Genomic DNA, 21257 nt, shown 5'->3' with positions numbered 1-21257 from the left:
GTAATTCATCCCGGGTCGATTTTTTAACCAATCTCACATGTACTTCTTTTGGAAGATTATGTCTCCTCGCATAATTAGTTTGGACCCTATACGTCTCATCAATTTCTGCCAACATTTCATCTTTTCCTATGCCTAGTGCCTTCGCCATTAAGTCCGCCATCATGTCTGGCAAGTCTTCACCTTTTTTTTCCTTAACATTTTGAAAGCACAGATAGTGGGCGGCTTTCTCCGCTTCCAGGAAGATCACTGTTGTTTCAAGCTCTCTGTTCGCCCAGATTAGTGTTTCACTTAAGTCCTCCACTTTCTTCTCCTCCTTCTCCATTCTTACTTCCATTTCCTGTAATCTTTGCTCATTTTTTATTAATTGTTGTGGGATCACTTCAAATTTACCATCAATCGCTTGTATTTTTTCCACCAGTATCATTTCTCACTTGACCTATCTCTTTCTTCATCTCTTCATGGTTCTTAGTCATTGCTTCTTGCATATGTCCTTTCCCACTCTTAAGACACAGCTAATTTTTGCCTACGTGTTTCACTTAACATCATTTCTTTGTGCTCTCCTTTCCTGGTTCTCATCTTCTCTGTTCACCTAGTAAATTTCCATTGGAGCATATTCAGTTTTAAATTTCTCTTTCAATATTAAAATTTTTGAAGACCTTTCATTTACTTCTATCTTATGGTAATAAGTACCTGGTTTATGTTTACATTTCCAACATTTCTCTGACATATTTTTAAACATTTTTGCTAATCTTGGTGGCAAGTGCCATCTGTAGAACATTTTTTATAGGTTTTCTTTATAGGAGGCTGATATTGTCAATTTATAGTTTCTTTCCCACAAACTTTGCCACTTCTCTAAGTCTATATTATATCCAAAATTCTTTGCCATACTATCATTGTTTCTTTTACCTGTTCATCTTCCATTTTCAGATTTAATAAGAAATTGTACATTTTTTTAATTAACTTTTCATCAGAAGTGTAAGGACCCACTTCAAAACCTCATCCCAAGAAAACAGGATTCTTGGAACAGTTTCATTCCAAAAGGAACTTTTATTAGGAGAAGCTGATAGCAGGCATGGAAAGCAGGATCTGAGGGTTTCCCGCTCAGATCAATAGGTTAAAACAGCCTCAAACAAACTCCACCCCAGTAGTTCATCAGGTCAGTTCAAATGAGCCAATCCCCAGGTGTTAAGTCCACTGTGGGAATGGGGGCTGATAACGTAGTCCATTCCCATGCCTGTGAATACATTGTTGGGTTTTCACACCTTTCTCTTCCCCGAGAGATAAGCCAGATGGTCAGAGGCACATTCCTTGCTCACCCCAGGTTGACATCAAGGGAAAACAGTTCAAAGAGCAAGCAGAAAGAAAAGGCAGAGAGGATACATTGTAGCTAAACAAAAGGAGAAATAAGGCATCCCAAAGGGCCTTCCCCCTCAGGAGAATGACAGAACTCACAGATACAAACCAGAAAAGGACAGATCCAACCCCCCCCAATAGGAAATGGGTTCTAACAAGAAGATAGTAATGTCTGGTCAAACATACAGTTGCAAGAAAAAGTATGTGAACCCTTTGGGATTACGTGGAGTTTTGCATGAATTGGCCATAAAATATGCTGTAAACATGTAAGTCACAATAATAGAAAAACACTGCTTAAAATAATACTACACAAACATTAGCTGTTCTCATGTTTTAATTGAACATAAGATGGAAACATTCACAGTGCAGGGTGGAAAAAGTATGTGAACCCCTAGCCTAATGACTTCTCCAAGAGCTAATTGGAGCCAGGAGTGAGCCAACTTTGACTCCAATCAGTGTGATCTTGGATGTGTTGCTGACAGCTGTCCTGCCCTTTAAAAACACACACCTGTTTTGGGTTTACTGGTCTCAAGAAGCACTATCTGATGTGAACCATGCCTCGCAGAAAAGAGCTCTCAGAAGACCTACGATCAAGAATTGTTGACTTGCATGAAGCTGGAAAGGGTTACAAAAGTATCTCCAAAAGCCTTGATGTTCATGTGTCCACAGTAAGACAGACTGTCTACAAATGGAAAAAGTTTAGCACTGTTGCTACTCTCCCTAGGCGTGGTCGTCCTGTAAAAATGACTGCAAGAGCACAGCGCATAATACTTAATGAGGTAAAAAAGAATCCTAGAGTGTCAGCTAAAAACCTACAGAAATCTCTTGCACATGCTAACATTTTTGTTGACACATCTACAATAAGGAAAACACTAAACAAGAATGGAGTACATGGGAGGACACCACGGAGGAAGCCATTGCTGTTCAAAAAAAGTTTGCAACAGAGCACCTGGATGTTCCACAGCACTACTGGCAAAATATACCGTAGACAGATGAAACCAAAATTGAGTTGTTTGGGAAAAACACATAACACTATGTGTGGAGAAAAAAAGGCACAGCACACCAACATCAAAACCTCATCCCCACTGTAAAACATGGCGGAGGGAGCATCGTGGTTTGGGGCTGCTTTGCTGCCTCAGGGCCTGGACGGATTGTTGTCATTGATGGGAAAATGAATTCCAGAGTTTATCAGGATATTTTGCAGGAAAACGTACAACCATCTGTCCGCCAACTGAAGCTCCGCAGAGGATAGGTGATGCAACAGGGCAATGACCCAAACCATACAAGTAATTCAACAAAACAATGGCTTCAACAGAACAGAATATGCCTTCTGGAGTGGCCCAGTCAGAGTCCTGACCTCAACCCGATTGAAATGCTGTGGCATGACCTTAAGAGAGCGATTCACAGCAGACATCCCAAGAATATTGCTACACTGAAACAGTTTTGTGAAGAGGAGTGGTCCAAAATTACTTCAGATCGTTGTGCAGGTCTGATCTGCAACTACAGGAAACGTTTGGTTGAGGTTATTGCTGCCAAAGGAGGGTCAACCAGTTATTAAATCCAAAGGTTCACATACTTTTTCCACCCTGCACTGTGAATGTTTCCATCTTATGTTCAATTAAAACATGAGAACAGCTAATGTTTGTGTAGTATTATTTTAAGCAGACTGTGTTTTTCTATTGTTGTGACTTACATGACGTTTAGAGCGCATTTTATGGCTAATTCATGCAAAACGCCACGTAATCCCAAAGGGTTCACATACTTTTTCTTGCAACTGTAGCCTGCTCTTTGTAAATTCCATACTGTTTAATATCTTTATCATATCTCACTTGCATTTGTTAATATGACCACCATGTTAAATTGATGCCCTGATTTTCCATCTCTTGTCTAGATTTTAAGTTCCCTTCAGAATTTAGAATATTATTATATGTCCATATTTTATCGAGACGGACTAGATTTGGGTGTACAAATGCTTACATTGTTGAGAGCCATCCTGGAATTTTCAAATAGATCTTACATTTTTTTCCATGTTAATAATAGTGCATTTCTAATATAGTGGTTTTGGAAGTATTTATATATTTTATTTTTTCTTTACCATAAAAAAGCATGCCAACCAAGTTGTAGGTCATGTCCCTCCAAGTACAGCAATCTTTTATTTCTGAGAGTTATCCATTCTTTTACCCATGTTAGCACTGATGCTTGATAATATAAAACCCATTCTGGCAAACCAAAAACCCCATTTCCCTTAGCTTCCATTTTATGACTTTTCTTGCCACAGTTGTTAAGTGAATCACTGCTGTGGGTAAATTAGTAACACGGTTGTTCAATTGAAACTGGTTTCCCCGTTGACTTTGTCAGAAGGTTGCAAAACGTGATCACATGACACCAGGACACTGCAGCCATAATAAATGTGAGTCAGTTGCCAAGCATCTGAATTTTGATCATTTGACCATGAGGATGCTGCAATGATTGTGTGAAAAACAGTCATGTCACTTTTTTCAGTAACATTGAACAGTAACCAAATAAACTGTTTTAAGTTGAGGACTACCTGTACTGCCATTAATACTATATTGTATATTACTTGTATATCTTAGTTTCTGTACTACTGTTATAAGGTTCTTAAAAAGCTTATATAGAAAACAATATTCACTAAATAGGTAAATCTTTACTTTTAAAACTTAATTTAAAAAGAAAACCTAGAAGTAATTTTATTTCTTCCAATCAAGTATTTTAAGTGTTCTTTCTACTGGTAATATTACCAGTAATAACAATACTGATGCTTTTAATTTAGTAAATCAAACAAATTATAACGTGGTCTGTTTAGAAGCATTTTATCAGTGCTTGAAAAACTGGTGGCCTTCAAGTAGCTGAATTATTTTATTGTTAAATGCACTAAAGGTAGTCCTCAACTTATGATCACAATTGAGCCCAAAATTTCTGTTGCTAAGTGAGAAATTTATGAAATGAGTTTTGCTCCATTTTATGACTTTTGCCACATTTGTTAAGTGAATGATTGCAGTTGTTAAGTGAATCTGGTTTCCCCATTGAGTTTGCTTGTCAGAAGGTCGCAAAAGGGGACCACATGACCCCAGGATGCTGCAACCATCATAAATGTGAGTCAGTTGTCAAACATCCAAATGTAAATCACATGACCATGGGGCTACCACAACGGTCATAAGTAAAATGGTCATGTCACTTTTTCAAGTGCCATTGTAACTTCAAACGATCACTAAGTGAACTGTTGTAAGTTGAGAACCACCTGTATTTGTGAGGAGAATGCTTTGTGTAACAGCTCTGTACTCATGACATAGGATGTTTGCAAGATGACAGGACTGTTATATCTATCTCTAACCTGAACTTTTCAATCACTGTCAAAAATATGATTTATCTTAATTTTTTTTCCAATCTTCATTTTCTTCATGATTCTCTTGTAGACTGAGCAAGATCCAAATGCTGCTACTCTCCTTGATATCTTCAATTATTGGCTAAAGTAAGTGGCTTCCCTTCAGGGAAAAGGTTATATCTTTCTGTTTTAAACAATTTAGTTGGCTAGCTTAATTTTTAGTCAGTAATTTGCCGTGAGCTTTAATCTTTCTGCAGTGGATGTATATGAAACTAGTAATAATTGGCTGAAAGTTGGCAACAGTTATCTCACCAATCCTAGAAGACGGGGAACATATGATATTTGTTCTAAAACTTGTTTCTAATAGCACGCTCTCTGAAACCAGAGAACAAATTCACGTGTGATTTACCCTGTTCATTTTACAATTGGCAGTGAATACAGTGATGTTGCCCCAACTGTTGCATCCCTTTGCAGCTTTCCCATATTATATAGCTACAGAAGGATGCCACAGTTGGGGCAAGATCACTTCCCCATAAGCAGTTACATGGAATAAAAGCTAGCAAAACATGGAATATATTGTCGCTTGGGGTTTAACAGGATTGTAGCTGAACCAAAATTTGGAATTATATGGCTCTTCAGGTTTTGACTACAGCAAAATCTTCCAGAATGAATAATCCCATTATCTTTTTTTCCTGTAACTCAGACATGTCAAACACAAGGCCCGGGGGGCGGATCTGGCCCGCAAAGTGGTTTCATGTGGCCCGCGAAGCCATCCTGGAAACAATGAGGGAACGGCCCCCACTGCCTTAGCCCTGGCCCAGAGACTCTCCTGCCAGAGACCCTCAGATCTGTCCCACTCCTGCCCAGGCCCCCATAGGCACCCTTGATGTGAACGATGTAGAGCTGGCCATGCCCACCCAGTAGGCCATATGCACTCTAGCCACGCCCACCCAGTAGGCCATGCCCACCCTGGCCATACCCACCCGGCCCCTTGAGGGCAACCGCAATGCTGATGCGGCCCTCAATGAAATTGAGTTTGACACCCCTGGTGTAACTGCTATGCTCCTAGCTTAGCCTTTGGCCTGCTTCTTTCCCCAGTTGTCTCAACCTATTTGTTTCTATTTTTTTAACTGATACACTGTGTTCTCAACCTACACCTTCCCTACTCCCAATGCTGTTTTTTCCTGCTGCTACCATGCTTGAATTCGAGTGCAACAAAAGTAACCTGACTGTTTCATCTACCTTGCTTTTGATTATCCCAGCTCCTTTTCTATCTTGGTATTGTTGCCTCTGCATCACATATTTGGACAAGAAAAAAAACCTGTGGGTTCTGGGTCCAAACAAAACAATTGTCCAGGCAAGGGCAAGGTATGCTCTACTCACAAAATGTTTTACACATCTTTGTAGTTGAGTAAAATGCATTTGTTACGCTTAATGCATGGCCATTTTTTCAGTGACTAAGGTTATAACAGCACTGAACAAATGGTGATTAGGAGAAGTCTCAGAGTTCCAGCCATCCCAGCAGTCATATGATTTGTGGATTTGGCAACCAGTTTGAACTTATGAGACAGCACCCTACAATCACATTTGTAATCTTCCCTAGAAAGTCGGAGCCAGCCAGTAAAGTTTCAAGTTGTTGAGTCAGTCCCCTCTCACCCATACACTGTCTTCCCAGCCTCTCTGTGCCTCATCATTCTGGCCCTTTTGCACACCCACAGCACTCCGCCGACCCTCATTATGCATCTTTCATCTACTACACCTTTCATACATACCCTTGTATGTTCCCCCAATCTGCATCTCTCGTGTACCCCCTTGCACCTCCCTTGCACATATTCCCTGATCTGCACTGTGCTCTTGCTTACCCTTGTGCACTCCCCATTTCTCCCCACATCTGAACCCTGTGCATCCTCCCCCTGTGACATTTAGTGCACTTCCTTGCATCCTCCCAGACCTTTGCCACACCTCTTGCACACCATTTTATTTTCTCCCCCACCTGGCAGCAGTCATTTACCTATCTACTTGCTTACAACTTCCTGCTAGCTTCCCCACTGTCTTTGGTTGTGAGAAGCCAGAAGGACGTTGCCTCCCCAAACAGCCATGGTATCCAGTTAACTAATAATAACCTGATTTATCCTTTACAACTGCATTGTTTAGCGATGAAAATGTTAGTCCCAATTGTTGTAAATTGTGAAGTATCTATATATAACTTAATGAGTTTATCTGCTAGTAGCTGTATGTTATAGAGGCACATATATTTGTAAATAAATGAGACATGCTTCACTTGTACTATATAAAGGTTGTGGAGATATTTACTAGTAGTTGCATTTTATACTAAATTATTCTGTACTCCTTTAATATTAATAAACTTTGTTCTTCCAAAAATATTCATTTCATAGGTTAATAAGATGCCAGCAGTAACTGCATTATTACTGCAGGCATTATGAATGTTTCAAATGGGCCCTTAGGGATTGTTTTTAATTACAAATTGAGATAGAAATGCTATAAATATAATTAAAGCTTCTTGACTGGATATTAAGATAAATGTTTTCATTTTCCCCCACCTTCTGTATTGGAGGATAAGATGGTCTCTTTTTTAGTCATCGGATATGCCCAGCTATGTTTACCATCACACACTAGCTACATCTTATGTCTTCTGAACATTCCAATTTGGAATATGGAATAGTGATTCTCACTCACCCATCCATTCAGATCACCTATTGCCAAAAAACAGCGAGCATTGGCAAATGAGTCTCCTGCAAAGAAGACAGAGAAAGAATCATTATCTAGATACGAAAGTTCCAGTGAAAATGAAATTCCTCCAGTCAAAAAACAAGGTGAGGCTTGCTGGTTTATGTCTTAGTGTAATCTTTCATGCTTGATTAAAAGGTATTTGCCCTCTTTGTATTCTTGAAGGTAATAGTAAATTTTAATTTATTGCCTCAATGATATGGCTGTGTATAACAATTTATTTTTCAGAGTAGTTTGTTATATTACTGATAAAATGTCACATAAATTGATTCCCCTTTTAACTCAGAGAATGGAGTTTCAACAGTAACATAGCAGATACTTGTTTACCATTATGGAATTTTTATCAAGTCTTTCAATTGTCAGAATGCATCCAAAAGTATTTATTTCAGTCTACATAAATTCAGCTACAATTTCAGTTGAGAAACTCTAGATAGCTCAAAACCAGATCTAGAAATGCAAGAGAATTTCTTCAGGTATGATACTTTGAGAAGCCATCATATTGCTAAGCACATTGGTTTGTGCTTAAATTGTAAGCCGCCCTGAGTCTTCGGAGAAGGGCGGGATATAAATGGGATTAAAATAAAAATAAAATAAAAATAAAATTAGCAGGTCTGTTTAGATAAACTCAAGTTCAGAACCCTAGGAAATAAAAACCCTCAACTCCATTTGGTTGAAGCGATAGTTATTTTACTAAGGTTAAGTGCTGGCAGCAAAAGAAAGGCTAGATCTGAAGATTCTCATGCAAAACATTATGTTTTTCCCCTTCCCCTGGTCCTCCCCCTTTGATTAGTCCATTTCCATACAATTGCATGCTGTTTAAATGTTTTGGGAATGAGATAGATTGTTGGCACTATGAAGCAGTTTTTTTCACATTCTATTCCCAGCCAGGTGTCCTTGAAGACTGGTATATGCTAGTTCTCACATCTCTGGTTTCTGTGAAGGCTGTCACCCTCCTTCCCTCTCATCTCTATTTTCTACATTCCATTTTCCCCTTCTCCCCCCTTGCACTTTATGACAAGATGCCAGCAAAGCGTAGAAACTGAAGATGGGAGATCTGAGATTCCATCTGAGGATGTTCAAGAAAGGGACCAACCAAAAGTCAAGGAAAGAAGCAATCAGACCTAAACACACTCTTACACCTATTAACGAGCATCCAAACAAACGAGCAATCAAGATCCAGTACCACCTAAAAAGCTATTAAGGGCAAGGCTACCTCATAAAAATATCCAGGAAATTCCACTTCCTTCCCCACCCACATAAACTGATGATATTAGTGAAACCTGGTAATACAATGCTTGCAGGAAGATAGCATGTTTAGAGAACTTCAATAACCCATTTGAGGGCAGATGTGATATTGTTGCCATTACGGAAACATGGTGGGATGAAACCCACAAATGGAACACACAGCTAGAGGGATTTAAATTATTCAAAAGAAACAGACCAAATAAAAGGGGTGGAGTTGCTCTCTATATAAGAAATAACTACATATCTACAGAAATAGAGCACAACAATGATGAAAATTACCTTGAATGCATTTGGGTCAAAATAAAAGGGGGGGGGGAAATGACATTGCCATAGGTGTATACTATAGGCCACCCAACCAAACAGAGGAAATAGATGAATTTTTTGCTAGTCAGCTAACTAAGGTATGTAGGAAGCACATCACAATAGTAATGGACTTTAGTAACTACCCTGACATCAACTGGGAGACAAACTCTGCACCAAGTGGAAGATCAAACAGATTCCTGACAAACCTAGCAGACAACTTTGTCACCCAAAAAGTAGAGAAGGGAGCTAGGGGATTAGCCATATTGGATTTAATTCTCACTAACAGAGATGAAATGATAGAAAGTGTTGAAGCCACAGGAACCTTGGGAGGAAGTGATCATGCAATATTGGAATTCAACATGGAACCACAAGCAATAGAATATAGTTAGAGTCTTGGACTTCAAGAGAGCAAATTTCAATAAACTTAGTGAGAGCTTTGGAAGGATTCCATGGATGAGAATCCTCAAGGGGAAAACAACTCAAGAAGCTTGGGAAATTTTGAAAAGTGAGATAATACAAGCCCAGTCTAGCACAATACCAACAAAGAGGAAAAATAACAGCTCTCAAAAGAAACCAGCATGGCTTCATAAAGAACTCTCTGATAAGTGGGAAGAGGAGCACATAACTAAGTCAAAATATCAGCAAATAGCCCGAGCCTGCAAAGATGAAATGAGGAAAGTTAAGGCTTAAAATGAACTAAGGCTTGTGACCAAAGTCAAAAATAACAAAAAGCTTCTTTCAACATGTAAAAAACAAGAAAAAAGTTAAGGAAATGATTGGTCCATTAGTGGGTGAGAGTGGCAAGAAGGTGACAAGCAACAGGGAGAAAGCAGAACTATTTAACTTGTTTTTTGCATCTGTCTTTACACAAAGGGAAAAACAGACCAACCTATCAAAAATAGTGCCATAAAAACAGAATAGAAACACAAGTTAAGATAGGCAAGAAAATGGTGAGCACCTGCCCAGCCTAGATGTGTTCAGATCACCAGGACCAGATGGGTTACACCTCAAGGTTCTCAAGGAACTGGCAGATGTGATCTCAGAAACACTGAGCTATATTTTTCAAAGATCCTGGAGCACTGGAGAACTACCAGAAGACTGGAAAAGAGCCAATGTAGTTCCCATCTTCGAAAAAGGGGAAAAATGGATTCAGGAAATTACAGACCTATCAGCCTGACCTCAATACCTGGGAAGATTCTGGAAAAGAAAATCAAACAACAAATCAGCGAGCTCCTAGAGGCAAACAAAGTCATTACTAAAAGCCAACATGGGTTTGTCAAAAACAGATCATGCCAGACAAACCTTATTGCATTCTTTGACCAAGTGACAAAATTAGTGGATCAGAGAAATGCTGTGGATATAATTTACTTTGACTTCAGTAAGGCATTTGATAAAGTAGATCACATGGACTTCCGGATGGCAAGGCGCCTCTGCTCCGGGTTTTTTGGAGCAGAACAGGGCGTTCGCAACCATCCCTGCTAGCAAGAAAGAACTTTAGAGAACAAGGACGCAGGCAGAGCAATGCAGGAGATTTTGGTGAAGATGGTCTTTTGATCTTTAACTCAATGGACTTTGCTGAGCTCGTAAGTGGAAGTGCGTAGCTAACAATAGTGGGTGAAAATGGCGGCTATATCTTCTAAAGTTCCTGCTCTGGTGCAGCAATCTTTGTTGCAAGCGTTATTGTCCCCTGCACCCGTATTTGCATCAGCCCTTACAGTAAAAGATTTGCAGAATGTGCTGCAAGAGACTATGGAAAAGCAAATGCAACAATTTGCTGAGATAATGGACAAAACGTTGGAGGAGAAGTTAACAGAAAAACTAGCTAAGGTTATGGATGAAAAGATTACAGAGAAATTAACAGAAATGAGAGCAGACATTTTATCTGCATTGCAAGGCATGGCTATATGTATTGAGAATTTGGATGAAAGAGTGGAAGATCTCAGTCAAAATGATATTAGACTGGAAGCAAAAATGACAGAAACTGAAAATGTGGTAGAGAAAATTGATTGTGATTTGACCTCGACACAGTATTATCAGATGGAGTTTGCTTTAAGGATTAGAGGCCTAAAAGAAAATCCTAAAGAAAATTTGAAGAAAATGGTTTCTGAGGCTCTGGAAGGGGTGCTGGGACGACCAGCAGATGAAATAATGGAAGATATAGATAAAATTTTTCGTGTTAATTCTTGGATTGCAAGACAAAGGAAATTACCCAGAGATGTGGTGGTTTATTTTACAAAGAGAATGATTAGAAATGAAGTTATCCAGGTCTCCTGCAACATTGATTTTGTAATTGCTGAGCAAAAAGTTTTGATTTTAAAAGAGATCCCTCCAAGAATTTTAAGAAAAAGGAAGGAATTTGCTTTTTTGACACAAGAATTGAGATGACGTGATATCAAGTTTAGATGGCAGATACCAGTGGGTATGGTGGTGTCCTATGAAGGTACGAAGCATCGTTTTACTACGGTGATTCAGGCACGCGATTTCTACAGTAATGTTTTAAAAGCAGCCCCCATACCATTTTTGGAATCTACAAAGAAGAAAGGTGAGAGAGAGTCTCAACGATACAGAGAGAATCTACAAGGTGCTGAAGGAATAATACAGACAGTTACAGGAGTGGATCAAATTTCAAATTTCAGTATCACTGGAGGAGGCCAGAAATTGGAAGAGGCGTGCTGCTTCTAGACGAATGAACCAAGCCTGAAAATTTAGTTGCATAACTGCAGGAGATAATAATGTAATAAGGATTATGGGAATTGAAATTGTTAGAAGGGCTAAATATTTGGGGATATATTTTTCACCCTTATAAAATAACTATGTGTTGTAATATTTTATGTTGCTTTAGTTTTAAGATGATTATGAAAATTTAATTGGGAAGATTTGTAGTAGTGCTTACTGTTATTTTGTAGGTTATGATTTGCTATTTGGTTGGTATGTATATTTATGGTGTGATAAGGTGGATATTGTGTTCTAGGTATATACTTTGTGATATGCTCTGGTGCAACTTTGGGAAAAATTATAGATGAAAGTTAACTTGTAATATCTTTATGGGTAATAATGAAACATGTAATAGAAAATATAAGAATGATGTGACTATATAAAAAATTTTAAGTTTGGAAAGTATTGTATGGTACTTTAAGCTGTATAATATATTAGGAGAAGGAAAGGTTGTATAAACTTGGTTTTAGTATGGAAATTTAAAGCCCAGTTGGAAAGAAGAATAGTTTTTAATAATTGATATAAAATTGTTTTGTCTGTGATTGTTCTTATTGGGTATTATTGATATTATTGTGGTGGATATTTTTTTTTATTGAAAAGTTTTACAGTACATTTTATCTTTAACAATCCCCCCCTCCCCCCACCCCTACCTAACCCTCCCTATCCCTCCCCCCCCTTCCCCCCTCCCCCCCCCCCCGACTTCCCAGAGCTAAGTACAAGGTATAAAAACAAAGAACAATCATAAACATCCATATGCTAACAACAATAAACTATTAATTCTATCGCCCTCTATCTCATATGAAATGACTACAAGCAATACTAATATTACATATAAAAAGAAAAAAGAAAAGAAAAGAAAACTTATTCAAATGCTAAATGAAACTTTTTAGTCCCATACTTGTTCTGGATATAATCAATCCACTTTTTCCACTCCATAATATAACGTTCTTGCGAGTGATCTTTCAAGTAAGCCGAAATCTTTGCCATTTCCGCCAGGTCAGAAACCTTTAGAGTCCATTCTTCTATAGTCGGCAGTTCCTCCTTTTTTCAATATTGACCTATTAAGAGTCTTGCTGCTGTGATTAAGTTCAACATCAACTTAATGTCCACAACAGTAGCATCTGTAATTATGCCCAATAAAAACAATTGCAGACAAAACTTTATCCTTTGCTTGAAGATCTTCTGCATATTCCACCAAATTTTTATCCAAAAAGCCTTAACCTTTTTGCAGGTCCACCATATATGAAAATACGTTGCATCTTCGCCACCACACCTCCAACATTTAGGTTGATAATTCGGATACATACTTGCAAGCTTTTTAGGATCTAAATGCCATCTATAAAACATTTTATAAAAGTTCTCTCTTAGGTTTTGGGCTTGCGTAAATTTTACGTTCCTCACCCAAATCTTTTCCCACGTGTCCATTGTAATAACTTCTTGAATATTCTGGGCCCATTTTATCATACAGTCTTTAACAAGTTCTGTTTCTGAGTCAATATCTATCAATGCAAGATAAATCCGTTTGATATGTGCTGGACCCTGGTTTCTAATTTGCTTTATCAAATTTTCATCAGTCATTGAGAAACCAATTTTCTGATCTTCTTTCCACCTGGCACGTAATTGAGTATATTGAAACCAAGTTTGGACGATCTTCTCATCTCGCAAGAGATTGTACGGCTTCAAATACCAGACGTTCCTTTCCAAACTTAAGATCTCCTTATACGTAGTCACATCATGTTTGAAGCCAACATTTATGTTTTCTATTGCATGTTTCGGAATTGCCCACAACGGCATCTTGTAGTCTAACTTATGTCTATACTTCTTCCAAACTCTCAACAATGCCTGTCTTAAAATATGCACTTTAAACACATTATCTACCTTCTTATCATACAACAAATATGCATGCCAGCCAAATAACAAGTCGTGGCCCTCAAGATTTAATAATCTCCCTTGTGTCAAATTAATCCAGTCACTTATTCCTGACAACGCAGCAGCTTCATAATATAATTTAAGATTAGGCATTTTAAGACCACCTCTTTCACGAGTATCCTGCATAATCTTAAGTTTAACTCGTGGCCTTTTCCCTGCCCACACAAATTTATTGATACCTCGTTGCCATTCTTCCAAATTAGAGTCTTTTTTAAGGACCGGTATCATTTGAAATAAAAATAAAAATTTAGGCAGGACATTCATTTTCACTGCTGCAATTCTTCCCAGCAAAGACAATTGCAGTTTTTCCCAGCTCTCCAATTCTTTTTGAATTTTTCCCCATAACTTTTCATAATTATTTTTATATAACTTTGCATTGGAGGGTGACAAATACACCCCCAAATATTTAACCCTTTTAACAATCACAAATCCAGTTAAGCCTTCTAAAAGGGCCTTTTGCGGTGCTGTCATATTTTTGGCCAAAATTTTTGTTTTTTGTACGTTAACCTTAAATCCAGAAACCTTCCCATATTGCATTATTATCTCCATCAGGTCCACAACAGAGTTTTCTGGCTGGGTCACCGTAACAACCAGATCATCTGCAAACGCCCTCAATCTATAATCCTGATCTCTAATTTGAATACCCTTAATTTTTTCCGAGTTCCGTATTTTTATCAATAATATCTCCAATGTTAAAACAAATAATAAAGGTGATAACGGACACCCTTGTCTTGTGCCCTTCTCAATATTGCATACTTCAGTCAGGCTATTGTTAACTATTATTCGGGCAGTTTGTTTTTGATATAATGCCCTAATTGGTTGTAAAAATTTATCCCCAAAATTCATTTTATCTAAAACTTTCATCAGAAATTGCCAATCCAATTGATCAAAAGCTTTTTCAGCATCTAAAAACATTAGCGCCGCAGGGATCTGGTTGTTCCTTTCCAAAAACTCCACCACATCAACTATATGCCTCACATTATTTTTCATTTGTCTACCACTAATAAACCCAGTTTGATCCCCATGAATCATCTGTTGCAGAACCCTCATCAATCTGTTAGCTAACACCTTAGCAAATATCTTGTAGTCTGTATTTTAAAGTGATATTGGTTTTTTACTTGAGTAGCATCTTGATCTTCCTTCGGAATCAAAGAGATAAAAGCAGTTCTCCAAGACGGAGGCACCCTTCCCCCCCTCTGAATTGTCTGAAACAATTCCCTTAATGGCTTTATCAACTCCAATTGTAAATTTTTGTAGTAGACCGCGGTCAGACCATCTGTACCTGGCGCTTTGTCCACCTTCAATTCCTTAATTGCTAAAAGAATTTCTTCTTCTGTTATCAATTGATTAATCTCCTCCTTTTGTTCTTGTGTAAGAACCGGGATGCTAGCATTCTTTAAATATACATCAATATCTGTTTCATTAATCTTCTCCTTAACATATAATTTGGAATAAAAATCCACAAAGGCTTCCTTGATAAGATCCTGTTGAAACACAACCTTTCCTTTGTATTCAATTTTATCTATATTAGAAGCCCTTTGTTTTTTCCTTAACCTGTAGGCTAACCACCTACCTGGTTTATTGGCATTGCAAAAAGTATTATGCCTAGCAAACCGTAGGTTAGTTGCCACCTGATCAGCCATCAACTTATCAAATTGTCCTCTTAGCAGGTTAATGACCTCCTTAATCTTCACATCTGATGGATTCAAAATTAGGGCCTTTTCTTTTTCCCTGATTTCATTCTCCAGTTCTTTCCTTCTAACTTCCAAATTACGTCTATATTTATTATTCATATATATTAACACCCCTCTCATATAGGCTTTGCTAGCATCCCAAACCATGTTCATAGAGGTATCCTTATTCATATTAATTTCAAAAAAATCCTTCATCTGCTTTTTACATTCTTCCACATTTCTCTGATTTCTAAACAAATTCTCATTTACGCGCCAGGAGCGCCTATTTCTATTGTCCTTATTGATCTCTAACCAGACTGGACTATGGTCAGATATAGTTCTTGCACAAATCTTTATCTTCTTAGTCCTAGAAAAAAAATCATTAGTCAATAATATAAAATCAATCCTAGAAAAAGATTGATGTCTATCAGAAAAAAAAGTATAATCCTTTTCATGTAAGTGTGTATCTCGCCAAATGTCTCGCAATTCCAGGTCCTTCATTTCAAAAAAAGCTTTAGGCAATCTAGCATGACTCGGGGAACGCTTAAAGAAACCAGCTTTATCCAGCTGTACATCCAGGACACCATTCCAATCTCCCATAAAAATAAAAGATTTATAATCCAACTGGGTAATCTTTGTATGTAGTAAACTAAAAAAATCACTTTGTTGTTGATTAGGAGCATACAGTCCAACTAAAAGCGTTTTTTTGCCTTCTAGCAGCAAATCTATCATAACATATCTTCCTTGTTTATCTACTTCAATTAGTTCCGCTGTCAGAGTACTCTTGACATAGATAACCACTCCATTTTTCTTATTCATTGCAGAAGCAATAAATTGCATGCCCAGCCTTGAGTTCAACAAATACTTTTGGTCCATAACCCTAATATGCGTTTCTTGCAAATAAATAACATCAGTCTTAAATTGTTTTAAATATTGAAAAACTTTCTTTCTCTTCTGTGGTGAATTTAATCCATTAACATTCCAGGTTAGGAACTTAATCGCCATTCTTGGCCTCCCGAAGCTTCTGGAGCACGTCTGCCAGGACCCCTTTAACTTCCATAGGCCGCGCCCCTCCCACAGCTTCACTGTAAGTACGCTTTGGAGGTTCCATAACTTTCTGCTGATCTTGCTCTTGCTCTTGTCTCACTCGTCTTAAGGCGGCACGCGTTATCCTCTGCTCTCCAACAGCTGCCGATAAAACTGTAATTTGATCCCCTCCAGCACCGTTCTCCTCTATCTGTATTCCTTCAGCATCTTGAGGCTTTCCCTCGCCATTTCCCTTTACAGATTCCAGAAGTGGTAGAGGGGTTGCTTTTAAAACTTTACTGTAAAAATCACGTGCCTGAGTCACTGTAACCAGACGATATCTTTTACCTTCGTGCATCACCACCATGCCCACTGGAATCTCCCATCTAAACTTGATGTCACATTTCTTAAGTTCGTGTGCTAGAAAGGCAAAATCTTTCCTTCTCCTTAAGATCTTTGGAGGAATCTCTTTTAAGACCAGAACTTCTTGCTCAGCAACCACAAACTTAGTATCATAAGCAACTTGAATAACTTCATCCCTAATTGCTCTCTTTGTAAAGTAAACCACCACATCTCTAGGTAGCTTCCTCTGCCTTGCAATCCATGAGTTCACACGAAAGATTTTATCTATACTTCCCTCAATTTCAACTGCTGACTGACCCAGTACCACTTCCAAAGCCTCAGAGACCTGCTGCTTTAAATCTTCTTTAGGATTCTCTTTCAAGCCCCTGATTCTGATAGCAAACTCCATCTGATGGTACTGGACGAGGCTCAAGTCTCCATCCATTTTATCCCTTATATTTTCATTCTCTAGTACTTTTGCTTCTAATATAGAATTCTTTTGACTAAGATCCTCCACTTTTTCATCCAAGCATTGCACACATACAGCCACACCTTCAATTGTAGACAAGATGTCTGCCCTCATTGCTTTAAACTTTTCTTCCATCTTCTCCTCCAGTTTCTCCTCCAGCTTTTCCATCATATCTGACATTAATTGTGAATGCTTTTCGAAGGCATCCTGTAAATCCTTAAGCGTCAATGCCGGAGCAGGTGCAGGAGGAAGCAGAGCTTGCAATGAAGTCTGTTGCACCGGGGAAGCCCCCGCACTCCGAAGAACTTTGGAGGCTTTCGTTGCCATCTTCCCCCACTTTCACTTGCTGCGCACTTTCACTTTAAAGCCATAAAATCCATTGAGCTAGAGAGTAAAGATAAGAGTCCACTTCACCTTGACCTCCTGTACCGCTCTGCCTGCGTCTTCATACTCAAGAGTCTTTCCTTCTGGCAGGGGTGGTTGCTAACGCTTGGCTCTGCTCCAAAAATCACGGAGACGCTGCGCAGCCCGGAGCAAACCCAGGCTTAAAGCTCAGGCGGCCCCGGAGAGCTCAACCCCTACCTGGGGCCTCACCCCCTCCTCTTCTCCTGGGGAGGGGGCTTCCGAATCACCAAAACAGCTGATCGGCGCTGTTTTCAGTGATTCAACAAAGCTGCGGAGCAGACAGCCCGGAGATGGCTGTCTTCAGCGTCGCATTACCACCGGAAGTCCTGGTGGATATTAAATGGATGTTGAATTTAACTATGGCAGTAAGATTTCTAGTAAAAAGGTAAAATTACTGATTATAGAAGAATGGACTGTAAAGTTTTTAATTTCGAGGATATGGTAAAGATCTTAGTGCACCTGAAAGACTATTTGCAACAGAGAGATACTACGGAGCAAATATGGGACTAAAAAGTATTATTTTGCATTTGAATAATTATTGGTATGATATATATACGTTTGGAGTTTATCTATATGAGTTAAAGTGCGATAGTTTAAATAGTTTAGGATTGTTTGCATAAGTTAGATTATGATTGTTTGTATTTTTATACCCTGTACTCAGCTCTGGGAAGTCGGGGGGGAGGGGAAAGGGAGGGAGGGGTTGGGGAGGGTTGGGGAGTGGGAAGAGGGTGGGAGGGGAGGGGGTTGGGAGGGGTTTTGTTTTGCTAAAGATAAAATGTATTGTAAAACTTTTCAATTAAAAAAAAAGATAAAGTAGATCACAAACTACTACTTGATAAGATAGAAAAATGTGGGTTAGACAGCATTACCACCAGATGGATTCGTAGCTGGCTGACCGGCTGTACTTAGTATGTGGTCCTCAATGGAACTGGAGGGAAGTGTGTAGTGGGGTGCCCCAGAGCCCCCACTAGGCCCAGTGCTCTTCAACATCTTCCTCAACGATTTGGACGAGGGGATAGATGGGGAACTCATCAAATTTGCAGACGACACCAAGCTGGCAGAAATAACCAACACTCCAGAAGACAGTCTTAAGATACAGGAGGATCTGGACAGACTTGAACACTGGGCACTATCTAACAAAATGAAATTCAATGGTGAAAAAAAGTAAGATTCTACATTTAGGCAGGAAAAATCAAATGCACAGGTATGGTATACGTCAGGGGTAGGCATCCTCGGCTCTTTTATGACTCATGGACTTCAACTCCCAGAATTCTGGGAGTTGAAGTCCATGAGTCATAAAAGAGCCGAGGTTGCCTACCCCTGGTATAGGTGGTATCTTGCTCAATAGTAGTAACTGAGAGGGATCTCGGTGTCCTAGTGGACAATCACTTAAATATGAGCCAGCAGTGTGCTGCAGCTGCCAAAAAAGCCAACACAGTGCTAGACTGCATTAACAGAGGGATAGAATCAAAATCACGTGAAGTATTAATACCACTTTACAATGCCTTGGTAAGGCCACACCTGGAATACTGCATCCAGTTTTGGTCACGAAGTAAAAAAGATGTTGAGACTCTAGAAAGAGTACAGAGAAGAGCAACTAAGATGATCAGGGGACTGGAGGCTAAAACATAAGGAACGGCTGCTGGAATTGGGTATGTCTAGTTTAATGAAGAGAAGGATGAGGAGTGACATGATAGCAGTGTTCCAATATCTGAGGGGCTGCCACAAAGAAGAGGGAGTCGAGCTATTTTCGAAAGCACCTGAGGGCAGGACAAGAAGCAACAGATGGAAACTAATCAAGGAGAGAAGCAACCTAGAACTAAAGAGAAACTACCTGACAGTTAGAACAATTAACCAGTGGAACAACCTGACTCCAGAAGCGGTGAATGCTCCAACACTGGAAGTTTTTAAGAAAAGACTGGACAGCCATTTGTCCAAAATGGTATAGGGTTTCCTGCCTAAGCAGCGGTTTGGGCTAGATGACCTTCAAGGTCCCTTCCAACTTATTATTATTATTATTATTATTATTATTATTATTATTATTGTTGTTGTTGTTGTTGTTGTTGTTGTTGTTGTTGTTGTTTTGTTGTTGTTGTTTTGTTTTGTTGTTGTTTTGTTGTTATTATTGTTATTATTGTTAATAATAATAATAATAATAATAATAATAATAATAATAATAATAATTTCTTACAGAATACATAGTATGGAAATTCCTACATAGTGTGTTTCCCCAAAAATAAAACCCGGTCTTATTTATTTTGCCTCCAAAAGAGGCACCAGGTCTTATTTTCAGGGGTGGTGGCTTTTCCACTCACCTCCAGCACTGACATCCTATTCCAGCTGGCCTACTTTTTCTGCGGACAAAGGAGCAGCTTCATTCTGCAGCTCAGAATGGAGTTTGCACCTTCACTTTGCAGTCAGGGGCCTTTTGGAAAGGCCTCTGCAGCTGATAACCAAGCAATGGATTCAATCCATAACTTGGTTCTCAGCTGCAGAAGCCTTGCAGAAACAAGCTGTGGATTGAATCCATAGCTCAATTCTCAGCTGCAGTGGCCTTTTGGAAAGATCTGGCTGTGATATGCAGTCCTGAGGGTGCCACAGAAGAAGTGGGCTGGTGAGGAGAGGCCTGGCTGCAAAGTAAGTGGGTGTGGGATGCATAGGGCAACTCCATACTCCCACCTCTACCATAGCTTGATTTTTAGGTATGTGCCTCGCCTCAAAACGGGCTTACTTTGGGGGTAAGGTTTACATTAAGCTTATTTTCAAGGTAGGTCTTTCGGGGAAGCATGATACCTTTCTACCACTGTCAATAGGGGAAAGCAAAGCAAAATGGTTCCTCACAGATTTGTGCAGCATAGTGGTCTAAAGAGTATGTATAAAATGAAAATTATAAAAAGTTTTGTTCATAGCTTGGAACAAAAAAAAACCTCATTTAGAATATGTCACTGGAATTTTTGCGTGAGTTGTAATGTGACAACAAATTTGAAATATGTTTAATTTTCTGCCATAGGAAGCACTGGTAATTTGAAAGAAACCCTTTGTTTCTTCATGCTTCCTCCTGTGGTTGGAGGTATTTTTAGCTGGTTTGACTCTTCCACTGTACTGATAGACAGGGCAAAACCATTACTTTTGTGGCTCCTAGGTGGCTTTAAAGAGCTTTTCCCTATCTGTGTCAATTGTCTGACAATTACTAGAAAAAACTAGTTCAAATGAAAGACAAGTGTAAGCCCAAAAAGCCATCTTCATAAGGAATGTCTTCATCCATAGGTATAAAACATTCATTTCATGATAAATCAGGTATTCTGTTCCCCTCCTGCATCTGGAGCACATTGTCATGTAGTCTCCTCAGTTTGGGGAACTACTTGCTGAACTAAGGAACAAAGCAGCACTTGCTACAGCATTTGTCTGTTGAAAGAAGCTTCAGCCAAGATCTGTACCTTAAGGTTGTAGTCCTTCACATAGACTACACTGCTGTTCTTACTGGAGAAGTTAGCCAAGGTGAAATTATTCATAGCAGAATGGGTACTTATATTTGCTAAAGTAGGCTGGCTTCAAAGTATAGTAACAGATGGGTTTTCTCTGATAAAGTTAAACTGCTGGTTTTATTGTTTCTAATTTATGCATATTGATTATAACTTATATGGTCCTGTATTTTTATGTCTTTTATTAAAAGTGTTTTACAAAGAACATAAAAACTAACAAAAAA

At 38.9% G+C, this 21257-nt stretch overlaps 1 protein-coding gene across 1 annotated transcript in view; it reads left to right on the top strand.

Moving 5' to 3' along the window:
- NOLC1 (nucleolar and coiled-body phosphoprotein 1) overlaps positions 1-21257 on the top strand; it is an 85425-nt gene that overhangs the window by 7338 nt on the left and 56830 nt on the right. The window contains exons 2-3 of the mRNA XM_081329588.1: positions 4788-4843; positions 7406-7530. Coding sequence (XP_081185714.1) covers positions 4788-4843; positions 7406-7530 — 181 coding nt within the window. The remainder of the gene's footprint in view (positions 1-4787; positions 4844-7405; positions 7531-21257) is intronic.

Source organism: Vipera berus (assembly GCF_964194415.1).
Source record: "Vipera berus genome assembly, chromosome: 5".
Classification (NCBI taxonomy): Eukaryota; Metazoa; Chordata; class Lepidosauria; order Squamata; family Viperidae; genus Vipera; species Vipera berus.
The sequence above is the reverse complement of the archived record's forward strand: the minus strand, read 5'-3'. Positions and strand labels throughout refer to the sequence as shown.